The sequence below is a fragment of the Cupressus sempervirens genome, chromosome 2, assembly GCF_028749045.1.
Source record: "Cupressus sempervirens isolate cs-2001-9-10 chromosome 2, ASM2874904v1, whole genome shotgun sequence".
NCBI classification, from domain to species: domain Eukaryota; kingdom Viridiplantae; phylum Streptophyta; class Pinopsida; order Cupressales; family Cupressaceae; genus Cupressus; species Cupressus sempervirens.
Window position 1 is genome coordinate 1,903,157 of NC_143119.1, and position 20,490 is coordinate 1,923,646.

The window sequence follows — 20,490 nt, forward strand, 5'->3', positions numbered from 1 at the left end:
TTGGAAGTCACGTTGAAACAATCCATGATTGTATCACATTGAGAGAGTCTGTGATGAAAGTTAGTTGTAAACCTCACTAACTTGTCATATTAAGAGATTCCATGACACCATCATGTTGATTGTGATGAAAAGCTTGTTGTGAGTCTTTCAGATAGATTCATATTAAGCGATTCCAAGATTAATAATACTAAGTCACTTGTTTCACCTATCATGTTAAAGTGATTCCATAATTATTAACTTAGTTACCCAGTTCTACCCCCAGCCCTTTGAACCAAGCGAATTTCAAACCGGTTCTTGTTTTTGGTCCCCTTTCCACTTGGGTTCAAATCCAAGCAAGCTAGTTCCTCCAGGCTGAACCTAGGTAGAACTATGGTCGAACCAGGACATACCCAAACAAACCGAGTGCGAATCAAGTAGAGTTCCACTGAGATACATTATATAATTTAGTGCAGAAAATGATTATTACAATATTTGAATAAAGATCTTTAACATTACAAAACAAAATTTTCTTAAGTGCAGATATATATCACATCAAATTAAACTAGCACTCAATATATCTTTAGGTGAAATTTTTATATCCAATTGCCAATAATGACCCCTATTCAATCAATTGGAAGATTTGTATCGTGATAAATGATATTTTAAACATTAAACAACATCATCAATAGGTGAAGGAAATTGCAAGCTACTTATATAACATTTTTCCAAGTAGGATGTTAATTACAAACTAACAAGGTCTTTGTACAATGAAAAGTAATAAGGATTCAGCAACTTAGAAAGCAGAAAGTCATTAGTGCAATTGATCCCATTGACATTGGCACTATTTGTGAATCAACTATAGCCTTTAATGATGAGAAGAAGAAGATGAAGATTTAGATAATCCATTAGATGATTAAAACTTAGTATAAAGTTCTTATTGTTGAAAGACACAACAATGATACTTGGACTCGATATTATTTTAATATTTTGTTATTGATAATAGATATGATGTTATGATTACAAGTTTATAGTGTTTTTGTTGTTTTTATGATACTATGTGGCTTTCTCATCTTAATTCATTCTTCTTGGCTGCATACATACATACATACATACATATACATATACATATATATATTTTACAAGTTTTTATACTAAAGAACCCAAACAAACCCAAATTGCATTTCAAAATTTTGTCGTACCAGCAAACCGGTTCTTCACTCAAACCAGTAACTTAGATTATTAACAATGAGTAAATTGTTCTCTTATTGTCATGTTGAGAGATTCCATAACAACATCGCGTTGAGAGAGTCCGTGATGAAAGTTGCTTATGAGCCTTGTAGGCTTGTCATGTTGAGAGATTCCATTGCAACATCACCTTAAGTGAGATTTCTTGTATGAGAATTTATGTGATTAGAATTTATCATTGACATTTTTGGTTGCACCTTTGTGGGACTGTTTAGCTAAAGATCTCTCTCTCTCTCTCTCTCTCTCTCTCTCTCTCTCTCTCTCACACACACACACACAGAGGGAGTGTTGATGATTGTAGCTGCGATAGAGATCTTTATTTCTAGAAATATGGGCATTATAATCAATATGGTCACCTTCAATTGAAGATGACATTTATAATGATTATAATATCAAATATAAAGACGTGTTTTATGACATGCATTGAGGCATGGAAATATAAAGAGTTTGTACGTTTGAAAATGAAGAGTCGTGTTTTGGAAGATTCAAGAGACCATTGGTTGTAATGTGAAGAGTCTCTCTATTTGTTATATATATTGCATCAAGCGAAGAACATTGTACCCTTGAATACTTTATTATCAATAAAGTGATCTTTTGTTGTGTGGCCGGGTTTTTCCCTTCATTTTTGGAAGAGTTTTCTTAGGGTAATTTCTGGAGGATAATTTCTGGTGTACGTTGTAGCTGTTTTGTTTCCCTATTACTGTTTATCTTTATTTCTAGGTCGAACATTCAATATTGTGTAGGCATCATGTGAAGGTCGGTAAAGGTAATAGTTTCTTTCAACCAATTTTCTAGTTATGACTATACATTTGTAGTCTTCTTTTCATAATACTAATATTCATGTAGTGGCCCTTTGGCATCCTTCACATGTCAAAGAAACTACAACTCCTCAGGAATGAGAACCAAAAAAGCTTTGCTTTTTCCATCCTCACCACAAGTTGTTGGACCAAACTTTGGGATGTACTCCTTTGGGTCATTAAGAGGATCATAATGATTAATCCAATCCACGGCTACGATATCAAGTTCTTTGTTTGTAATATCAATCCACCTTTATAATCTACCATGGCATCATCGAACATAGCAATGTGAGATTTCAATTTCATTCCATATGCATCAACACAAATTTTTTCACAAACTACAACCACGAAATGTGTTTTTTCCCCATTCGTATTCCCTCGTATTGACCTTAAAGGTCTTTCTCTCTTGTCATTCTCTACCTGTAAAGAAGTCCTAAAATGCTAAAATCCCTTTTTTGTTACATGCTTTGCTCTGTTTTGCCACAAAAATCTCATGTCTTGTTCTTAGTTGTTTGCCACAAGGATGGGAATGACTAATGAATTCTCCTTCAGATATTTGAAGAAATGACACACAAAGACCACTTTCAGAATCCAAATTACTACCAATCGCATTGTTCTATTTCCAACCAATCCATTTTGTATGTATGTTGCAATTGTTGTTCACAACATTTAGTTTCGAGCTCAATTTCAAAGCACGTGAAAACGTTATTGTATCTTTGTTTCCTTGTAAATTTGATACCGACACAATGTTGCTTATATTTAAAGGATTTTGACCAACATTTGATTTCCTCTGTTTATCTTCATATGGTTTTCCTTCTCTTTCTGAGGTTTCTAAATCATCTATTATTGTTGTGGAGTCTGATCAATCTCCAAGTGGGAGACTGTTGTGATGTGGAGCCTAATCAAACTCAAAGGTTTATTCAGCGTGGTTTCCCCCCAGATTATTTCTACGAGGGTTTGGGGGCAGCACCCTTGCAGCGTCCTAGGGTAGCACCTCAAGTGCACTTCTTATTGTAGTACAAGGTGGGGTCAAGGGGCAACGCCCGCACAAGGATTTTTGGGGGCAACGCCCCTAAAGCCAAAAATGACTCACTATTGTAAAAGGCATCGGTTGTTATTTTTCTATTGGACAACTTATTCTAGCCCTAATTTTGTAAGCAGAAAAAGCTTGTATAAAATAGCTTAGGGTTAGGGATTTCATTATGTATGATTATATTGTAGTTTCTTGCAACGATATTGAGCTATAAGGGATTACAAATTGTAATCACTGGAAAATAATAATATTGGACTTGTTGTTGGTGGACGTAGCCCAAGGATTGGGTGAACCACGTTAAATCCTTTGTCTTGTTTTCTCTTCTATGTGATTTATTATTTTTTGATATTGGTTATATTTGCATGTAACTGTTATTTCTGTCTATGGTTAATCCTAATATCATCTTCATAGGTCACCAACTTTCTTGACTTGAAAGTTTCTAAAGCATTTTCAACAAATTATTTTTGTGCTAGCTTCACATTATACCATTGTATTATAAACTCCACCACTTGCATGACATGAGTAGTTACCAGATCAAATTCTCCTTTCAGTTCCATTCTCCAGTTAGTTTTCAGTTCTTGCTTTAGCATTGTTTTGATTCAAGTGACAAATCAGGTTTTATATTGACCAAAAAAGAAACCAAGATTGGTTCCGGAACCTATCAAAGCCTTTGATGGCTAACAGCAACTTTTGAAGACACTTGGTTGTATTAAAATGCCGAAAATAGTAAGACTCGTACCATTAAGGAAGTGATGACACGCAATCGGCAATTTGATGAGGTTGTCAATACTTATAAAATGCCTGCCAACTTTGAGCTTTTTCAATAAAGCTTTTACAACACTTAAGGAAAGTGGAAATGATTCATTCCTTTACCATTTTATATAGCATGTCGACTCCAGGATCAAGTTTTTAACTTATTGTGCTAATGAACATTCTTTTTTTCTCTTGTCAATATTATAAACTTTTAATCATCAAAATTCCATTTACAGGGGCTTTCCATAAGACAGTTCACAGAACATATAGAGAGCATCTTTTAATTCCGACATTGCTTGACAGACTCCATGAAGAAGAAAACTTTTGCAATGCAAGCCTATGGCTCAAGATTATCAATTCTGAAATCCATGATATGAAAAATATATTGCACCAATGAGCTGTTTCTTTTTCTTTCAATGCTTTGTTTTAATCTCACCAACATCGCCATAGCATTTACTAGAAGAATTAAAAATGGCAGTTCTGTCATAACTTACATCAGCATGGTACTCACTGATTATTCAACTGAAACCATCTTTCAGTGTTTGTCAAAAACCCCAGAGTCTTGCTTTCTTGAAATATTCTCTTGCTACTAAAGTCCAGACAAGCCCATAAACATAATGCAAATCCTGCTGTACACCACCTTTAGTAGCATCCCAAATGACACCAGGAGACTGTTCCTTTTGTCTCCAGAACTGGTAGTCAGTAAATATTTTTACAGCAACATTTAACCAAATTCTTTTCAACAAATCAACAAGAGATAACAGAATGCATATGCAGAGATTAATCCACTCATAGGCACTCTCATTATCTATGAGACAGTGGCAGAACCTAAAAGTTCACATTTGGCTGAGTTTCAAATAGGGGCCAACACTTGGTTTACAGTTTCCAGTTTAAGTCACACAAAGAAGAAAAGAATATGCACATACCATCGACTAGGCAGACAATCATGGGCATACAAGCATTGAGATCAGAAGGCAAAATGGCACCCAAACCAGTCCTTGGGTTGATGGCGACTACATCCAAACCTTTCTCTTTGCTAAATTCCCAAGCTACCTTTGCACCCAGTGTTTTTGCCACACGGTACCAAACCTATTGCATGCATCCATCACAAAGAGGGAAAATATAGAAGAAAATAATTGTAAAAACAGGGAGTGAGTGAAACAGAAGAGACCAAAATTTAAATTTGTGAGAGCAAACAAATCTCTCATTGTACCCTTCAAGCTGCTGTCTGTGCAATAATTCTTTCTGCAGCTCCCAACCCTGATAGAAACCCTTGGAGAGAATATTTTGTAAATATGAGATGTTTGAAAAGAAGATTATCCCCACTGCAATGACCTGGGAGGAGCAATTATGTGGCTGACCCTATTAAACCAGGGATGTGAATTGCTTTACTATTGCCACCTGACTTATCATGCCAATTTTTACACTGCTCATAAGAATAATAGAAAAATTGAAAAGCTAGTACATAAACATTGCAAGATACAAAGAAATGAATCCTATCTTTGCAAACTGATTGGCCAAAAAATATTTTCCTTTATTTTCAAATGCGAAATTGAGAAAACCATGGGCAAAAACATGCAGGCTGACAATCACAGAAAAAAAGGAAAAAAAAACAACAAAAAATAGATTTGGAAAATGAAACGATTCCAAACCATAGCATCTCTTTATTTTTGTTTGATGGCATGGTATCCAACCTGCTAGCCTAAACCTACAAAGGCAAGGACTACAAACTAACTCTGTAGGAATACTAAAGCTCCAAGGACTAAATGGAATGTGTTCAAGTGTCAAAGGCATTGGAGTTCACTAATGAATGTTATGGTAAATCAATGTTGCTATAGTTGTATTAAAAATAGAGATGAAAGCTCCTTATATAGATTTACAAAGACGATGTTTCTAAAAAAAACAATCATAAACTAAAGCCGAAAATAGAAACTACCCAATAAACTAAAGAGTAACTAAGATGACCATTAAAGAAACATTATAAAATTCTTATACCCTCCCTTAATGGTCATTGTATGACTGTTGTCTTTTGGTCACAAATTCTACAAAACATTTTGTTGTTGCTAAGACCCTCCCTGGATTTGCAAAATGTTAATGACCAAGAAGCCAACATTCGCCATAACAGAATAGAGAAGAGTGCCCCATTCTTCACAATACTTTGCAACAAGAGACAAGAGCCTATCACTGAGATGATTATGCCACTAACCCTCCCAGAATCAATAAAACATCTAACCAAAAATCATCATAAAATATCCAACCTGCTATTGGATAATGGAGTTGCTCTTCCCTAGAAACACAGACAAACAATGAGAACAAATACACAATTTTGAGAGAAAATTGACAAACCCTCCAAACTTTGCAGATGAGCATGATGCCCCAAAACAGATTGCAAAAAGGCATGATTTTTTTAAAAAAAATCAACATAAACCGAACATAATTTTTGAGGTGAAAATTTGACCAAAACTCAGCATGATTTTAGATGTGAAAAATCAATCAAAACTAGACAATACAATACTTCATTTTTTAGGAAAAATGGTAAAACCCACAGGATAATTTTTGACGAAAATAATTATAAACCCAAAAAGGAATCCCACACAACTTTGCAAATTAGAAAACTAGAAATTTTTTAAGGGAAATAATTATGAAAACCTATTAGAAATTTTTTAAAAAGGAAAACTTATGAAAACCCACCAGAATTTTTCAGGGAAGCAAAACACAAGACTTGGCATAGTAAACTAGCACATGCAAGTACATGCAACCTTCAAAAATCAGAGACTTTTGAGGCAACCAAGAAATTGCACGATCAAAACCCTTACCAAGCTTGCGATTTCCAAAAAAAATCCTCAAAGACTAACCATAGTTCCATAAAATACATCTAATGATTTTTATTTCTAAAAATCAAAAAACAATTTCTGGAAAAAAAATCATATTAGAAGAGGTTCGGATTTCCTTAAAAAAACTGCCAAATTTTATGAAATCCCATCGACTTGCTCTGATACCATGTTATGGTCAAAACTAAATCGGTGGTTGTAGTTGTATGGAACTTAGGAGATGAAAGCTCCTTATATAGATTTACAAAGACAAAATCGTGAACTAAAAATGGAAATAGAAACTACCTAATAAACTAAAGACTAAATTAGATAACCATTAAAGAAACATTATAATCTTCTAATAATGAAGCCCCATATTTCTAGAAGATATCATAGGGTGTTGACATTGGATCTCTTCTTTTTCCTAAATATAAAGATACAGCAAGTGCACTGCCAGAGCCAAATCCTTGTCCAAGACTAAAGAGTAAAAGTACCATATAAGAATTATTATTGTGTTGAAAATTGTAACCTGTGAAACCAAAAGACCAGAAATACTAGTAAAAGCTAAAGACTGCATATATCCTCGAGAATTAAAACCAATTTGATGCCCTCTATGGTAGGTGTCTTATCATTAAGCTCATTTCTTCTTATTCGGGCAAGAGGTTTATTTAGGATTGCCTTCTTCCTCCTCCTCTTATCTATAGTCAGTCAGTACTAACCATAGGTTGCAGTCGGGTAGAAAAAATCCTCAACAACTAACCACAGTTCCATAAAATACCTCTAATGATTTTTATTTCTAAAAATCGAAAAACAATTTCTAGAAAAAATTCCATATTAGAAGAGGTTCGAATTTGCTTAAAAAATCTGCCAAATTTTATGAAATCCCATTGACTTGTTCTGATACCATGTTATGGTCAATACTAAATCGATGTTGCTATAGTTGTATTGAACGAAGGAGATGAAAGCTCTTTATATAGATTTACAAAGACAAAATCGTGAACTAAAAACAGAAATAGAAACTACCTAATAAACTAAAGACTAAATTAGATGACCACTAAAGAAACATTATACTTTATAATATTCTAATAATGAAGCCCCATATTTCTAGAAGATATCATAGGGAGTTGACATTGGATTTCAAATTTTTCCTAAATATAAAGATACACAATTGGGCAAGTGCACTGCCAGAGACAAATCCTTGTCGAGGACTAAAGAGTAGAAGTACCATATAAGAATTATTATTGTGTTGAAAACTGTAACCTGTGAAACCAAAAGACCAGAAATACTAGTAAAAGCTAAAGACTGCATATATCCTTGAGAATTAAAACCAATTTGATGCCCTCTATGGTAGGTGTCTTATCATTAAGCTCATTTCTTCTTAATCGGGCAAAAGGTTTATGTAGGATTGCCTTCTTGCTCCTCCTCTTATCTATAGTCAAGTCAGTACTAACCATAGGTTGCAGTTGGGTGGAACACTATCTGTGCTGGTTGGTGTTCCAGATACATGCTTATCTAAACAATTCTGACTGAATCTTGTGTAGCCACCACAGCTTCCTTATTGTTCATTTGGGCTTGAAGTTGAAGAATTAAGCTTGCTAATGATTAGAAGTCAGCAGCAATTGAATGTCATCGAAGAGGAGATTCAATTGTTAGCAAGGCAGGTTTGAAAGGTTTGGGACATCTCATTCACCTTACTTTCAATTTGAGAGAAAAAAATTCTCTAGCTTGAACTTTGGCATTTTACATAGGGATTTAGGGCATTATCGGCCATCTTTTCTTATAGTTCTTCTGTTGTAGCATCAAGGAGGAGAAGGAAGACAGTGAGTACATCACTCTTGTCAAATTGTGAAGTGCAATTACAGATGGCCATGCTTTTCCTGAAGGATTTTGTGCCATATACAGAGGCCAAATCTTTAGCATTGGGAGATATTAGCCTAATGTAGGGGTAACATTCCATGACATATCAAGAACTAAGGAAGGATTGGAGTGATGGATGTGAAGGGTTGGAGAAATTTGGGGTGAGTGTAGTAATTGGGATCTTCTGTTGGTAGTGGATGATCAAAGGCTGTGAAGGTGTGATATCTTAATATGGACTTTATCTATGGAGAGCTAATGGGTTGCCTGTTAGAATAGCAGAAAGGACTGTCACTAAACAGAATTTGAATATCAAATATGATTTGGGGGCTGTCCTATAGGCACATGGCTCCACTGCTGAAAAACATTAGAGTAGTTAAGTGAGTGCATTGAGGCATTACAATTGCAAACTGAAGCAGAGGAGCAAGGTAAGGTTCCCCCTATTGCTGAATCTCTTCCTCCATCTTGATTTATTCTTTCTCCTTGGGACCTTAGTTTCCTAATGTGGTTGACATATGGCTATGGACATGATATTCACTGATGGCAATTCCATTGTTCGTTGTTCTATTTGGAAGGAAAGTAGGCAGTGATGCTTGATTTTATTCCTTATACCACAGCTCCTCCTTGAACAAGATGGGTGACAAACAATTTGATTCTAGCCATTAATGCTTTGACAGGACAAGTAGCCCATGCAGTTGCATAAGGAATTCGTCACTTAAAGGCAAATCTTAACTGATTGCACTATTAAGTATTCTGGGATTTTTGCTGAAATTTAAGCTTTGGCACTGACAGGGAGAATATCATATACTGACTGTGATTTGTGTGCCTTCTATACTACAGCAAGTTTTAATGTCCCTATTTTAATTAAAACCTAGATCAATTAACTTTAACTAGTGTTTTCCTTATTTCCAGTGAGCTAAGGTGAGCAGCAGGGGTATATTTTATTTTATATTTACTTGTTCCTATTTTAATTCATGTTTTTGGGAGTTTTGGCTATCAAATATTATATATTATCTAAAATATCGCCAGGAAAGCATTGGTTTTCTCAAGAAGCCAATTATAGATGATTCCTGGCAGTTACAACAAGAATCTATGACAGGTGTAATTCCCAATATGATATTGTAAGTGGTGGAGTGTGAGAATTGGCAGGATTTTTTGGTGCATATTCAAATTTATTTTTCCCTTCAAAAGAAGGCTTTTGAATTTTGGATGCCTAGTTTGGCCTAAGATCCACAAATTCATGGCTAAAGACTTATAGTGGATCTTTTGCTAGTTTGACTTCTCGATTCTTGCATTGTATGAACTCCTTGTTCTGCAATGTCAATAATCTTTTGTGTATGAAAACCCATAAGAGATTAGAGCTTGTGGACAAAAACTCATTTTAGTTGTAGAGGTCAGAGGATAAAACCCCTTTGACTCCGAAGAGCATTCTCACACAGGAGCGCAATGGAGCTTTATGGGATTGTACAAATCAGCTAAAGTTGGTCTAATTTCTGTGTGTAAGTGTGAATTTTGCAATTTGATTTCCGAATTAGCAATAGAAGTATCAACATATTTGAACAGTTATATTGCTATAGCACCTTCTGTGTTGTTTGGGTGAGATATTGACAATGTAAAGCCAAGATTTGACATGTAGTCAGTTTTGCATAAAAGTGCAATATGGTTCCAATATTTCTGTTGTTGTGTGTGCTACTGTTTATACTAGTATTTTTTCAATACGGGACCATGTCCAAGAGCTGCAGATACCATTTTTGCTATGGATGAGGTTGGGTGGTTTCAGTGTGTCCATTGACAATGTGTCTGATGAAGTGGAGTGTGAGTTCTATGCTTTGTTTGCTCCATATCATGTTTGTGATGTTTTAGTGTCATGCCCTTAAAATGGGTCAACCAGAATAACAATTCCTATGCAACTAAAATTGGGCCAACCAGAATAAGATGTCAGTGGCCATGTAACAAATAGTGCCTCCTTGTTGGAATGAACCATTAAGGTATATAAGGGAGGCCAACTTATTTAATTAAGATTATTTCTAGGATGGTTGCTGGGCAGTGATTCCATTAAAATAGCAAGGATAACTTGAGTTAAATAACACAGAAGGGTAGCATTTATTTGTGCACAGTTACATCCATTGCAAGGGCAATGGACTTAGTGAAACATTGAAAAGGTGTGACTCCTCACTTGAAGATATAAGAGTAAGAATTAATCCAATTGGACAAGCATTATCATCCATGAAGGACCAACGTAATAAATGGAAATAAGCATCCGATCTATAATCCAAAAGTAAGACAAATAAGAAAAGAATTTTGTCAAATACTGTCAGCTTATATATTTGTAAGTTTATGCACAGCAATGTGAATTGAGCAGATGAATGCAATACTGATAATTTTCTGAAACATATAGGGAGAATCAATTATAAAACATCAATGAACCAATGGATCAGATTAGAGATTTTGAGATCTGAATTGAATTTGGAAAAGAAGCAATTTTACATTTTACAAGTAATTGGTGCAATAGGGATGAGCCTACTGTTTTTTAAGGAAAACCTCCTATGAAGTCTTTGATTTATTTATTGTTGAATTAGATTGCCAATCCATCAAAGATTTAGGATAAGCATTATTCATTGGATTTAAATAAAGCAATTATATTAGAAACTAGCAAGAAAACATAATAGGGAGATGCAGGAGTACAGGTCCCCTCAATTAAGTCAGCACCCATTGAGTTGGTTGCTTGTAGGCCAAGTGGCCAGATTGACTTGGTTGGATGTTCCACACTCTTGGGCATAATTGTGGAAGCTAGTCTACCGCGATGCTTTCCCCTCAAGTTTTTAATATGGTTGAAGTTGTAGTGTGCATGTTTACAACAGGAAACTTTCTTATCATTTGTTTGATGTTAATTGATTATTTTCCCTAATTTCAATTACTATTGTGTAATCTAGTAAAAGAATACTCTAATAGATAAATTATTTTTCTTGATTTGTTATTTCTTGGGCAAAATTAGGTATATCCCTAAAGGGGATATTGCATTTTGCTGATATTTTGGCCTGTCATAACAGTTCCTCTTGTTATACAGATCATATTTAATATTAATAAAACGTTTGCAAGATATGCAACTTAAGAGTTGACTAGCTAGATTTCATTGCCCTATTCGGGTGTAGTTTAGATTCATTGTTATGTAGCTGTAAGAGTTTCATATGATTTATAGAGGTTGCAGAAGTTTCAATTGCTTGTGATGCATTGCCAGTGTTGATTTGCAAACAATATTATGTAATCTTAATTAAAAAAATCCAGATTTTGTTTGCCATAATTCTCAGACCTAATATTACTTACAGAAGCATTATCTAGCGTATTAAAGTGGCACCAATGCTAAGCTCTTGCTTATTAAATGAATACGACATTCAACTCATTTGGTTGATTATATATCCTAACTGAAGGAGACGGTGTACAATCTCTCCCAGATAAATTCGGCAAAAGTGATCCGATGGACTGTGCCATTTGAGTCATTTCCAACAACTAGATGAATAATTTTAGAATAGATAAAACAACATACCTAGGGAAGTTTTTCTGAGTGTTTCAGGAGACAAACCCACTGTAAATGAGTTCGAATTGTACCTTGTCAGAGTCAGACATGTACCGTTCACAGCAATGCTATCCCCCAACTTTATGTCTTCCACAACAAGGTTGGACTCTATTACCATCTCAAAACCCTCTTTGTCCGCAGTTCCTATCTGCTTAACCTTTCCAACCTCCTCAACTATTCCAGTAAACATGCACCTGATACCTGTTTTCTTTAGAGCACTTGTTCTATAATATTGTATGGGCTTCATTCTTTTGCATCCTTGTAACGAACTGCTGTCTAGTCCACCATATTTAGCTATCGACAATGCTGAAGTCCGAATGCATTGCTGCTCAGCTAAAGTGCCAGAGATCATTAGAGAATGACATTTTCGTGAGGAAGATAAATGGGTGGACTGGAGGGTCTGTATTGAAAAGCTCGTAGACCCCATGCAAGCCATTTGCTCTCGAACAAAAGTCGTCACAGCTCTAGTTTATTGTGAACACTGTTTCGATTTTAAGCCGGATTTAATTTATTAGATGCATGATATGATATGATAGATTTTAATGACGTCCACGAGACTCAATATTCTATGGGACCCATGCAGTCACCCTCCCGAATCGGGAGCGAAACTAGTCAGTTGCAAAGTTTTAGTTAACTTGGCTCTCCTTCTCTGAAGTTTGATAATCAAATCCGTTGTTCTCTTCAATTGATCTTCCTCCAATAAATAGTTGAAGTCCTAGTTCTGCAGCATTTTTGTATAATCAGATCTGATGTCATTGTAAGCCAGGCACTCCTTGACAAAGTGTTGCTCTGTCTCAACTGTTCCCATATTACAAAATAAACATGTTTTGTCTGCCCACTCTTCCTTTGGAACTTGCCATCTACCAGTTTCACATCGCAACTAATGTGAACTAGTTCTAAGTTGTGTCATCAACATTTTTGCTTTCCAGTTAATAGGTGCTCTTATATAGGCATTTTCATCATGGCTAGAAGTGGGATTAAATTCTTTAATGTAATAAAAAAAAAAAATTCGCCCTATGTGTCTTGTCCATAGAATATTACGAAATTTTTCATTGACAAATTTCTTTATTTCTTTAATGTTATCTGGGCAAGTTTGGATGTTGATATCCCATTGTCGCATCCATTTGTCATTTTGCTTCATCCATGTGCTTTTCCGCCTCACAAGTTTTTCCTCTATGACCAACTTGGGCCAACAATGTGTTTCCAGACCTTGGGTTTTCTTTAATAGCTTAGCATCCGAACCAATGCGACGGCTTCTAATGGAAAGGAACCCACCTCCGCCAAAAGGATCTCATACGGAACTGTGCTCTTGATTTTAAGATTGCATGTGATGAAGTGTTTTTGAATTCTTTCTACTTGCCACCATTTTTGTTCAGACATACTACCGCCCCACACTTCACATCCATATAGAATAACCGCAATGACCTGCAAACCAAAAAGAGTTTTCATGGTCGTTAAATCCCATAATTCTGCGTTCCTGCACTTGTTTTGTAAAGAGTATAATGCCTTCCAACCCCCTTGGATCCTTTTTTATCTACAAGTATCCCAATTGAGTTTGTTATGAAAATTGATGCCCAAGTATTTGTACTCTTCCATAATCTCAAGGGGGCTATTTTCAAACAGAAACTCGTCTTGTATGCCCCTATTCTTCTTTAGCGAGAAGATCATAATTTTGGTTTTGCTAGTGTTAACTTGCATTCCTACTTCATGACAAAAAAATTCTTGTGCTTTCAAGTGCTCTTTCAAACCTTTAGCTGTTCTAGCTTGAATAATGAGATCATTTGCATATAAGAGCAATCTTATCACAAAGTGGGCTAGCTGCACCCCCTCACCATTGGTCTTGTTTATCCACTCTTCTAACTTGTCAATATAGAGCTTGAATAATGTTGGAGATAGTGGACACCCTTGCTTAACCCCGATGTTGCTGTCAAAATCTTCTGATAGCCCTTCTGTCATTTTGATTTTAGCTTTGATCTGCTCATATAATATGTAAACCGCAGACCTAAGTTCTATAGGAACTTCCAACTCTTCCATTCTATCCCATGATTTATTACGTGGCACTATGTCGAATGCTTTTTTTAAGTCCACGAAAACAACAAAAATCCTCATTCCCCAGAGTGTCCCAAACTTTCTCTATCAAGTGTCTGAGAGTGATGTCGTGATCTATAGTAGAGTGTTTCGGTCTAAAGTCTGCTTGCCCTTTTGCACATTTGCCTTCTGTTTCAGCCCAGTTGCTAATTTTTTGTTCTACCAAACTGCCAAATAACTTGCCAAATAGTGGATTGATCATGATGGTTCAGCAATTAGAAAATTTGTTTATATCTCCACTTTTGTGGAGTGGGATCACCACACTTGTTGTCCATTTTAGAAGGAAACCTTCTCTACTGACACTGTTGAAAATCTTAGTGATGTGTGGTGTGAAGGTTTCAACACCCCATTTTAAGTATTCAGCTTGTAGCCCATCTATATCTTGCGCTTTACTAGCAGGTAACCTCCTTATGCCTTGAATAATATCCTTTTCGCTGAATAACTTCCTTGTAGTCTCTGTTTTCATGGTTCTACGTTCTCCTATATCACACTTGTAGAGAGTCTTGGCATATTCCAGCCATTTGGTTCCTGTTATGTTGTTCTCTATCTGAATTTTTCTCTACTAAAGCTCTTTCCAAAACTTTCTGGGGCTATTTTTACCAAGATTAATCAACTCGATTCTTCTCTTGTTCACATACTCTTCTTTCTTCTTTTTAATCATCTGATCATACTCCTTTCTACTTTCTTTGTTCATGTTTTTTTTCCAATTTCTTTTTGCCATTTTGCACTCCTCATCAAACCACGGATTGGCCAGAAAAGTGTTGTTGGCTTCTCTTGTGGCTCTAGATCTTTTACACTCCTCCAGTGCTTTAATGATAGTAAGAACAAGATTATCCTTGTCCATGAAATGTTGTTTATCAGACTCGGGATGGTTTTTCGAAACCCTAGACAGTCGCAAGAGAGAGTCTTGGAAAGTATCATGATTTTCTTGTGTCAGTAAAACTTTGCCGATCGGAATCATCTTCCTCTTCTATAAAGGTTTTGGGACAATATGTTGATCTTTAAAATGAGTGGCCTGTAGTGCCTACCCCTAGGTCGCATTTTTGTTATCATTGTCGAACTCTTTTAGGGCTAGTTTTATGTTGATGGTTAGCAGCATTGTTTTGAGATTATCAGATATTGTGCTATGGATTTAATTGATATGTGATGAGATTACTTAGACTCTACATTTCATGTATGCATAATGATTATTCAATGATTTCAGCTATTGATGATGATTAGTTAGATGATTTATTATCATATGTGTTTTCTTATGGATACTTACCCCATATTTGCATGTGTATGGTGTGCGTGTTTGTTTTCTTTATGTATGACGTGTTTGATGTGGTTAAGGAAGGGAGTTGTAGTCACCTGCTAGTCGAGATCTACACAATGCACCACTTCCTGCCATTGCTTGTTTAGTTTAGTATATATTATGCTCGTACATGCATGGTTTTATGCAGGTTGCAGGTACTAGGTATCGACTTCTCTGAATTGCCAGGATGAGCGTACCCTATCATATTATCTCAATGGTAAGAGAGGGGAGATAAATTCTCAAGTCCAAATCCCAAACTTTTAAGCCATTTGTCCTAATTGGAAATTATGACAAGTATCTGAGTTGAGTACCCTCTGAATGCGTTAGATGACGTAGTTCGTGATATTAACCCTTTTGGTTTGATTTTGTATGTGTTTTGCTATAGTGAAATTTTCGTATTTTACCTTGTGAGTTTTTGGAGTATTTTCTATTAATTAAGCCTAATTAAAAGATTTAATTAATAGTTTAATTTAATGAAAAATTAATGTGGTATTTTAATATTTATTTTATTTAATTAATTAAAAAATTAATTAAATAAAATAATTAAATTTAAAAGTTATAATTTTAAAGTTGGAATGTGATAATATTTATTTAAGTTAATAAATATTTTAGCAATTAAGTTTCGAAAATGAATTTAAAAGTGGAAAAGATATTAAAATTATTAAAGGTTCTACATTGCATGATATGTGCATGTGATTAAAATATAAATATATTAATATAAGAACAAGTGGAGTTATTAAAGTTAGTGCATGAGATTTAAAAATTAATAAATTAAATTGAAAATAGTAAAATGAATACTAAATTAATTAATGTGCATTATTTTAACATTTAAGAGTTTGTGAATTCTCAGGAGTTGTCATGTAGACAACACAAGAGTTTGCACTCTAATTATGCACATGTTGTCTACACTTAGGAGTTAGCATATTATTTGAGCACATGGTGTCTACAACATTCTAGACACCTCATCATGTTCATCTTTTATCATGGAAGTTATGTGTTTAGTTGTCATGCTTATCTCCTAGTTCTTCTAGACACATTCTACATGCATCTTAGAGACCTTTATATAGAGGCTCTCCTAGTGTGTTTGGACAAGCGGAGATGCATTCAAGAAGCTCTTATGCTTCAATATGCTCATATGCTTCTACAAGCACTCTTAGTCACGTGGGGCAGTTGGTTCAGATCTTGGAGGAATGGCGAATGTTAGAGAAGGAAGGAATTTTTTCTACGAATTTCTAAAGCATAACATATAAGCATCAGTGTCCAAGTGCACTTGTGATTTTCGCATATTCTATTTGCACTCTTTCCCTTCCTATCTTCATTGTGTTTGTTATATGTGTTTGAATATACTTCATGAACGAATCTTCAATCTTGGAATTGGAATCTAGATATGTATGTTAATTTTTATTTGATTGTGAAGAAAAATTAGAAAACCCTAGCTTCCATTCATGAAAAGAAATAAGTTTTGAATCGGGTTTGGGTTTGAATTTAAATTGAGAAATTAGATTGACAAGGATTTAAATTTGAAAATGGAAAGAAGGAAATTTCTAAATTGGAATTTTTTTTTTTTTAAAGATTATGTATATGTTCTATGTAGAAATATACATATATATATATATATATATATATATATAACTTTGTGTGTGTGTGTGTATATATATATCTATATATTTATATATATACATATATATGTATAATGTAGTATAAAACTCTGCGTGTGTGTGTGTATATATATATATATATAATTGAAAGTTTGTATGTTAAATCGCAGTTGAAAATTAAATCTAAAATTGCATATGATAGAAACGTTATTTGAAAACGCGAATTGCTTTTAAAAAAAAAGTTTATTAAAACAAATTAAAAAAACCATATTTATAATATTGGGGTGGGCGGGGTTTATACCCACTGCACCCCACATCCACAATTATATGCCGGCGGACTTGCTGACGTAGGGGGCCGCATGGCCTATGTAATAAAGCCTGCGGCACCCTGTCAGGAGGTCGCACAGCTTAAAAAGGCATGGCTACCCTTTTCAAAAGGGGGACGACACATATGTGGTCGCACAAATTTTTGAAGGCCGCAATATAAATAAAAATTGTTGTTGGTTGGAACATTCGATTTTATTATATGATGCAATTCAGTTTTTAAGTTAGTAAATATTGATAATTGTAAGCATATATATATATATATATATATATATATATATATATATATATATATATATATATATATATATATATATATATATATATATATATATATATATATATATATAATTTTATTTAAGTAATTAATCAAGTCAAGAAAATTTCTAATAAGTGATATAGTTAGAATTTTATTAGAATGAGTTCAAATAAAGATTATTGAGATTATTTTAGGGTTCTTGAAATTGAAAATTGACTTATTGGAAATGATAGAGGATTTAAAAGTATTAATAATAATTTGTCAATTATTATTAAAAAGAAGAGATATTTAGAATTTTAATAATTAACTTAATTAAATCTAGTTTAATTAAGGTTAATCATTGGAATATAAGATAAATCAAAATTTTGAATTATCCAATTATTGTTTCAATAATATAGGGTTCATTAGAATTGCACATTGGCTTATTGGGAATCAATGAATTAGAGGAGATCGAATTTAATGGAAAAGAACTCATAATGTGTTGAGAAAATTATCAAATTTTAAATTTAAAAATTTAAGTTATTCCAATGCTTATCTTAGTCAATTTTAGAAAAGAGCCTTCTCGCTTGATAATATTCATTGAGCTAATAATATAATAATGAAATTATTAGATAATTTAAATAATTGTAAATTATTTGATGATTAAGTTATGAAAATAGAGTTTTGATTGAAATGATTATCGATAATACGAATTTTTTAAAGAAATATTAGTATTCATTGAAAGAGTGACGAATGTGGTCATTATAGATTATTAATAAGATTTCCAATATAAGTTGCTATTAAATAATAACAAGTCATTATTGAACTATTAATATTGGAAAATTGGATTATAGTTGATTTTTAAATTATAGTTAGTTATTAATCAATTGATATTCTTTGGGTTGTTGATATGGATATGTAATTATTGATTAAATTAATTAATTTAAGTTAATTAAATTTAATTAATAATTAATTTATGTAATAAAGTTTAATTGATATGCTAATATCGATTCCTCTAGCGAAGTTGTGAAGTATATACATTGAAGTTGATAAGTTTTGCTCTAATAACTTGAATAAAGACTTTAGATATTTTAATGGTTCTTAGTGATGATTTAATCAAGAGACTTAAGTTTTAGTAATATTTAATTAAGTTTTAATTAAGTATTATTAGAATGATAAAATTCATGGATTGTGTACTTATGTTAATTGATTGATTTAATTGATCATTTTAATAAAGTTATAATCTTCTTATTCAAAGATTGATAACTGGCTTTCTTATATTTAAACGAATAATGATCCTTTGTTTATGTTGAAAAGTTGAAGTAACATTAAAGAAGAGTTATTCAGTTAGTAACATGGATCTTAGCAAATGAAGGGAATAATTTAATTAAGGGTCAAAGAAGATTAGTTTAATGAGTAAATATTTACCCCTAAGTTATTCTTAGAATGTAATTTTAAATAAAAGAAGGATAATATTATCGAGGAATAAACGAGTTGACTTGTAGGTCAAATGATTAATCTTATACACTTGAAGTATACTCGCAAACAGAAAACTGAAAAACCTCTACACTTAATTCAGTTATATAATTTTAGCAAACCAAAACATATGTATGCATTGTGTTTTCTCTATGTTTCTCGTTTTGGGTTTTTGGGTTGACTAGTGTTGACCAGTTATAGGACGTCTACCAGAGGCTCGGGGGTTATGAGATGTGATGGCATGTTGATGTTATTTGATCTCGATCTTTCTAAACCCAACCATGGTAATGTGATGGCATGCTCTACGAGATGTTTGTATTTATTGCTTGTTATTGTTTTTCCAGTCTTCTTGTGTGAAGCTGAGATTCTTATGTATGAGACACTTGACCTAATCATTTTTGAGTCATCGATTAGTTATCCTTGGATTACTTTCTAGTCACCATAATGGGACTGAAATGTTGATTTATTTCTTGATGATGTCATTTTGTGACATGTTTTGACTCAACCATTTTGGAATCTTTGATTAGTATGATTTTGAGATATATTTTAGTTATTGAGAACCAATGGATACTTTTGATTATCAATGATACCTTCAGTTGCCAATAGAGAACTATTGTGGTCATGATTATCTATGGATGCTTTTCATGTGCTCATGGAGATTTGATGCTTTTATTGTGGATATTTGATATTCTTATTGTGGATTATCTTTTGGTATTTCTTTCTAGTCGCTTGTATAGGACTGGGGTGATTATACGATTTATGATTCCATGAGCTTAGGGTAGGTTATCTACTTGTAGTGTTGGGAAGTGGCTTGCAATGGAGGTCGGGACTCTAAGTGGCTGCCAGGGTAACTCATTGTAAGTTTTGTTAATAAGTGATAAAATTTACACTAAACAGAGATAAATGAACCTAATAAGATAAGTGTTTGCTCTCATCCATGTCTCGAGTGCTAGTACAGACTAGGATGGGAGTAGAGAGAACGCTTGGTTGCGACCTTGCATTCCATAGTATGCCTTGTCATTATGAGAGGATATTAGTGGCCGCATAAAGATCAGTAGGGACCCATAGAGTCCTAAGCTAACTGCTAAGGTAACTTCTACATGATATATGCGATGACACTTGCCCGCTTACAGAGTAGGTTTCCTACATGTCTTTGTGTGCCTCTGGGATTAGATGTTGATTTTGTGATTGGAACTTTTGAGTTAGTATACTTTTAGGATTCTTGGACATAGAGATTATTTATGCTATGTGATTTTAATAACCTATTTGGGACTTGCGATTATCTCTTCAGCGTAGTGGGAGTGGACCATTTAGGTTCCATGCGGTCGGGTGGTAGTGCTTTTTCACTCTTATCATTTGAGATCCGTCCGTAGACACCATGACTAATGCATTCTTTGTTGGCATCTATCTTCATGGATTATGGTGGT

At 34.0% G+C, this 20,490-nt stretch overlaps 1 protein-coding gene across 1 annotated transcript in view; it reads right to left on the reverse strand.

Moving 5' to 3' along the window:
• The window catches only part of LOC149570788 (riboflavin synthase-like), a 38,888-nt gene extending 26,357 nt beyond the window's left edge, over positions 1–12,531 (reverse strand). The window contains exon 1 of the mRNA XM_089812345.1: positions 12,016–12,531. Within this exon, the coding sequence (XP_089668471.1) occupies positions 12,016–12,481 (466 nt within the window). The 5' untranslated portion in view covers positions 12,482–12,531. The remainder of the gene's footprint in view (positions 1–12,015) is intronic.
• Between the last annotated feature and the right edge of the window lie 7,959 nt (positions 12,532–20,490).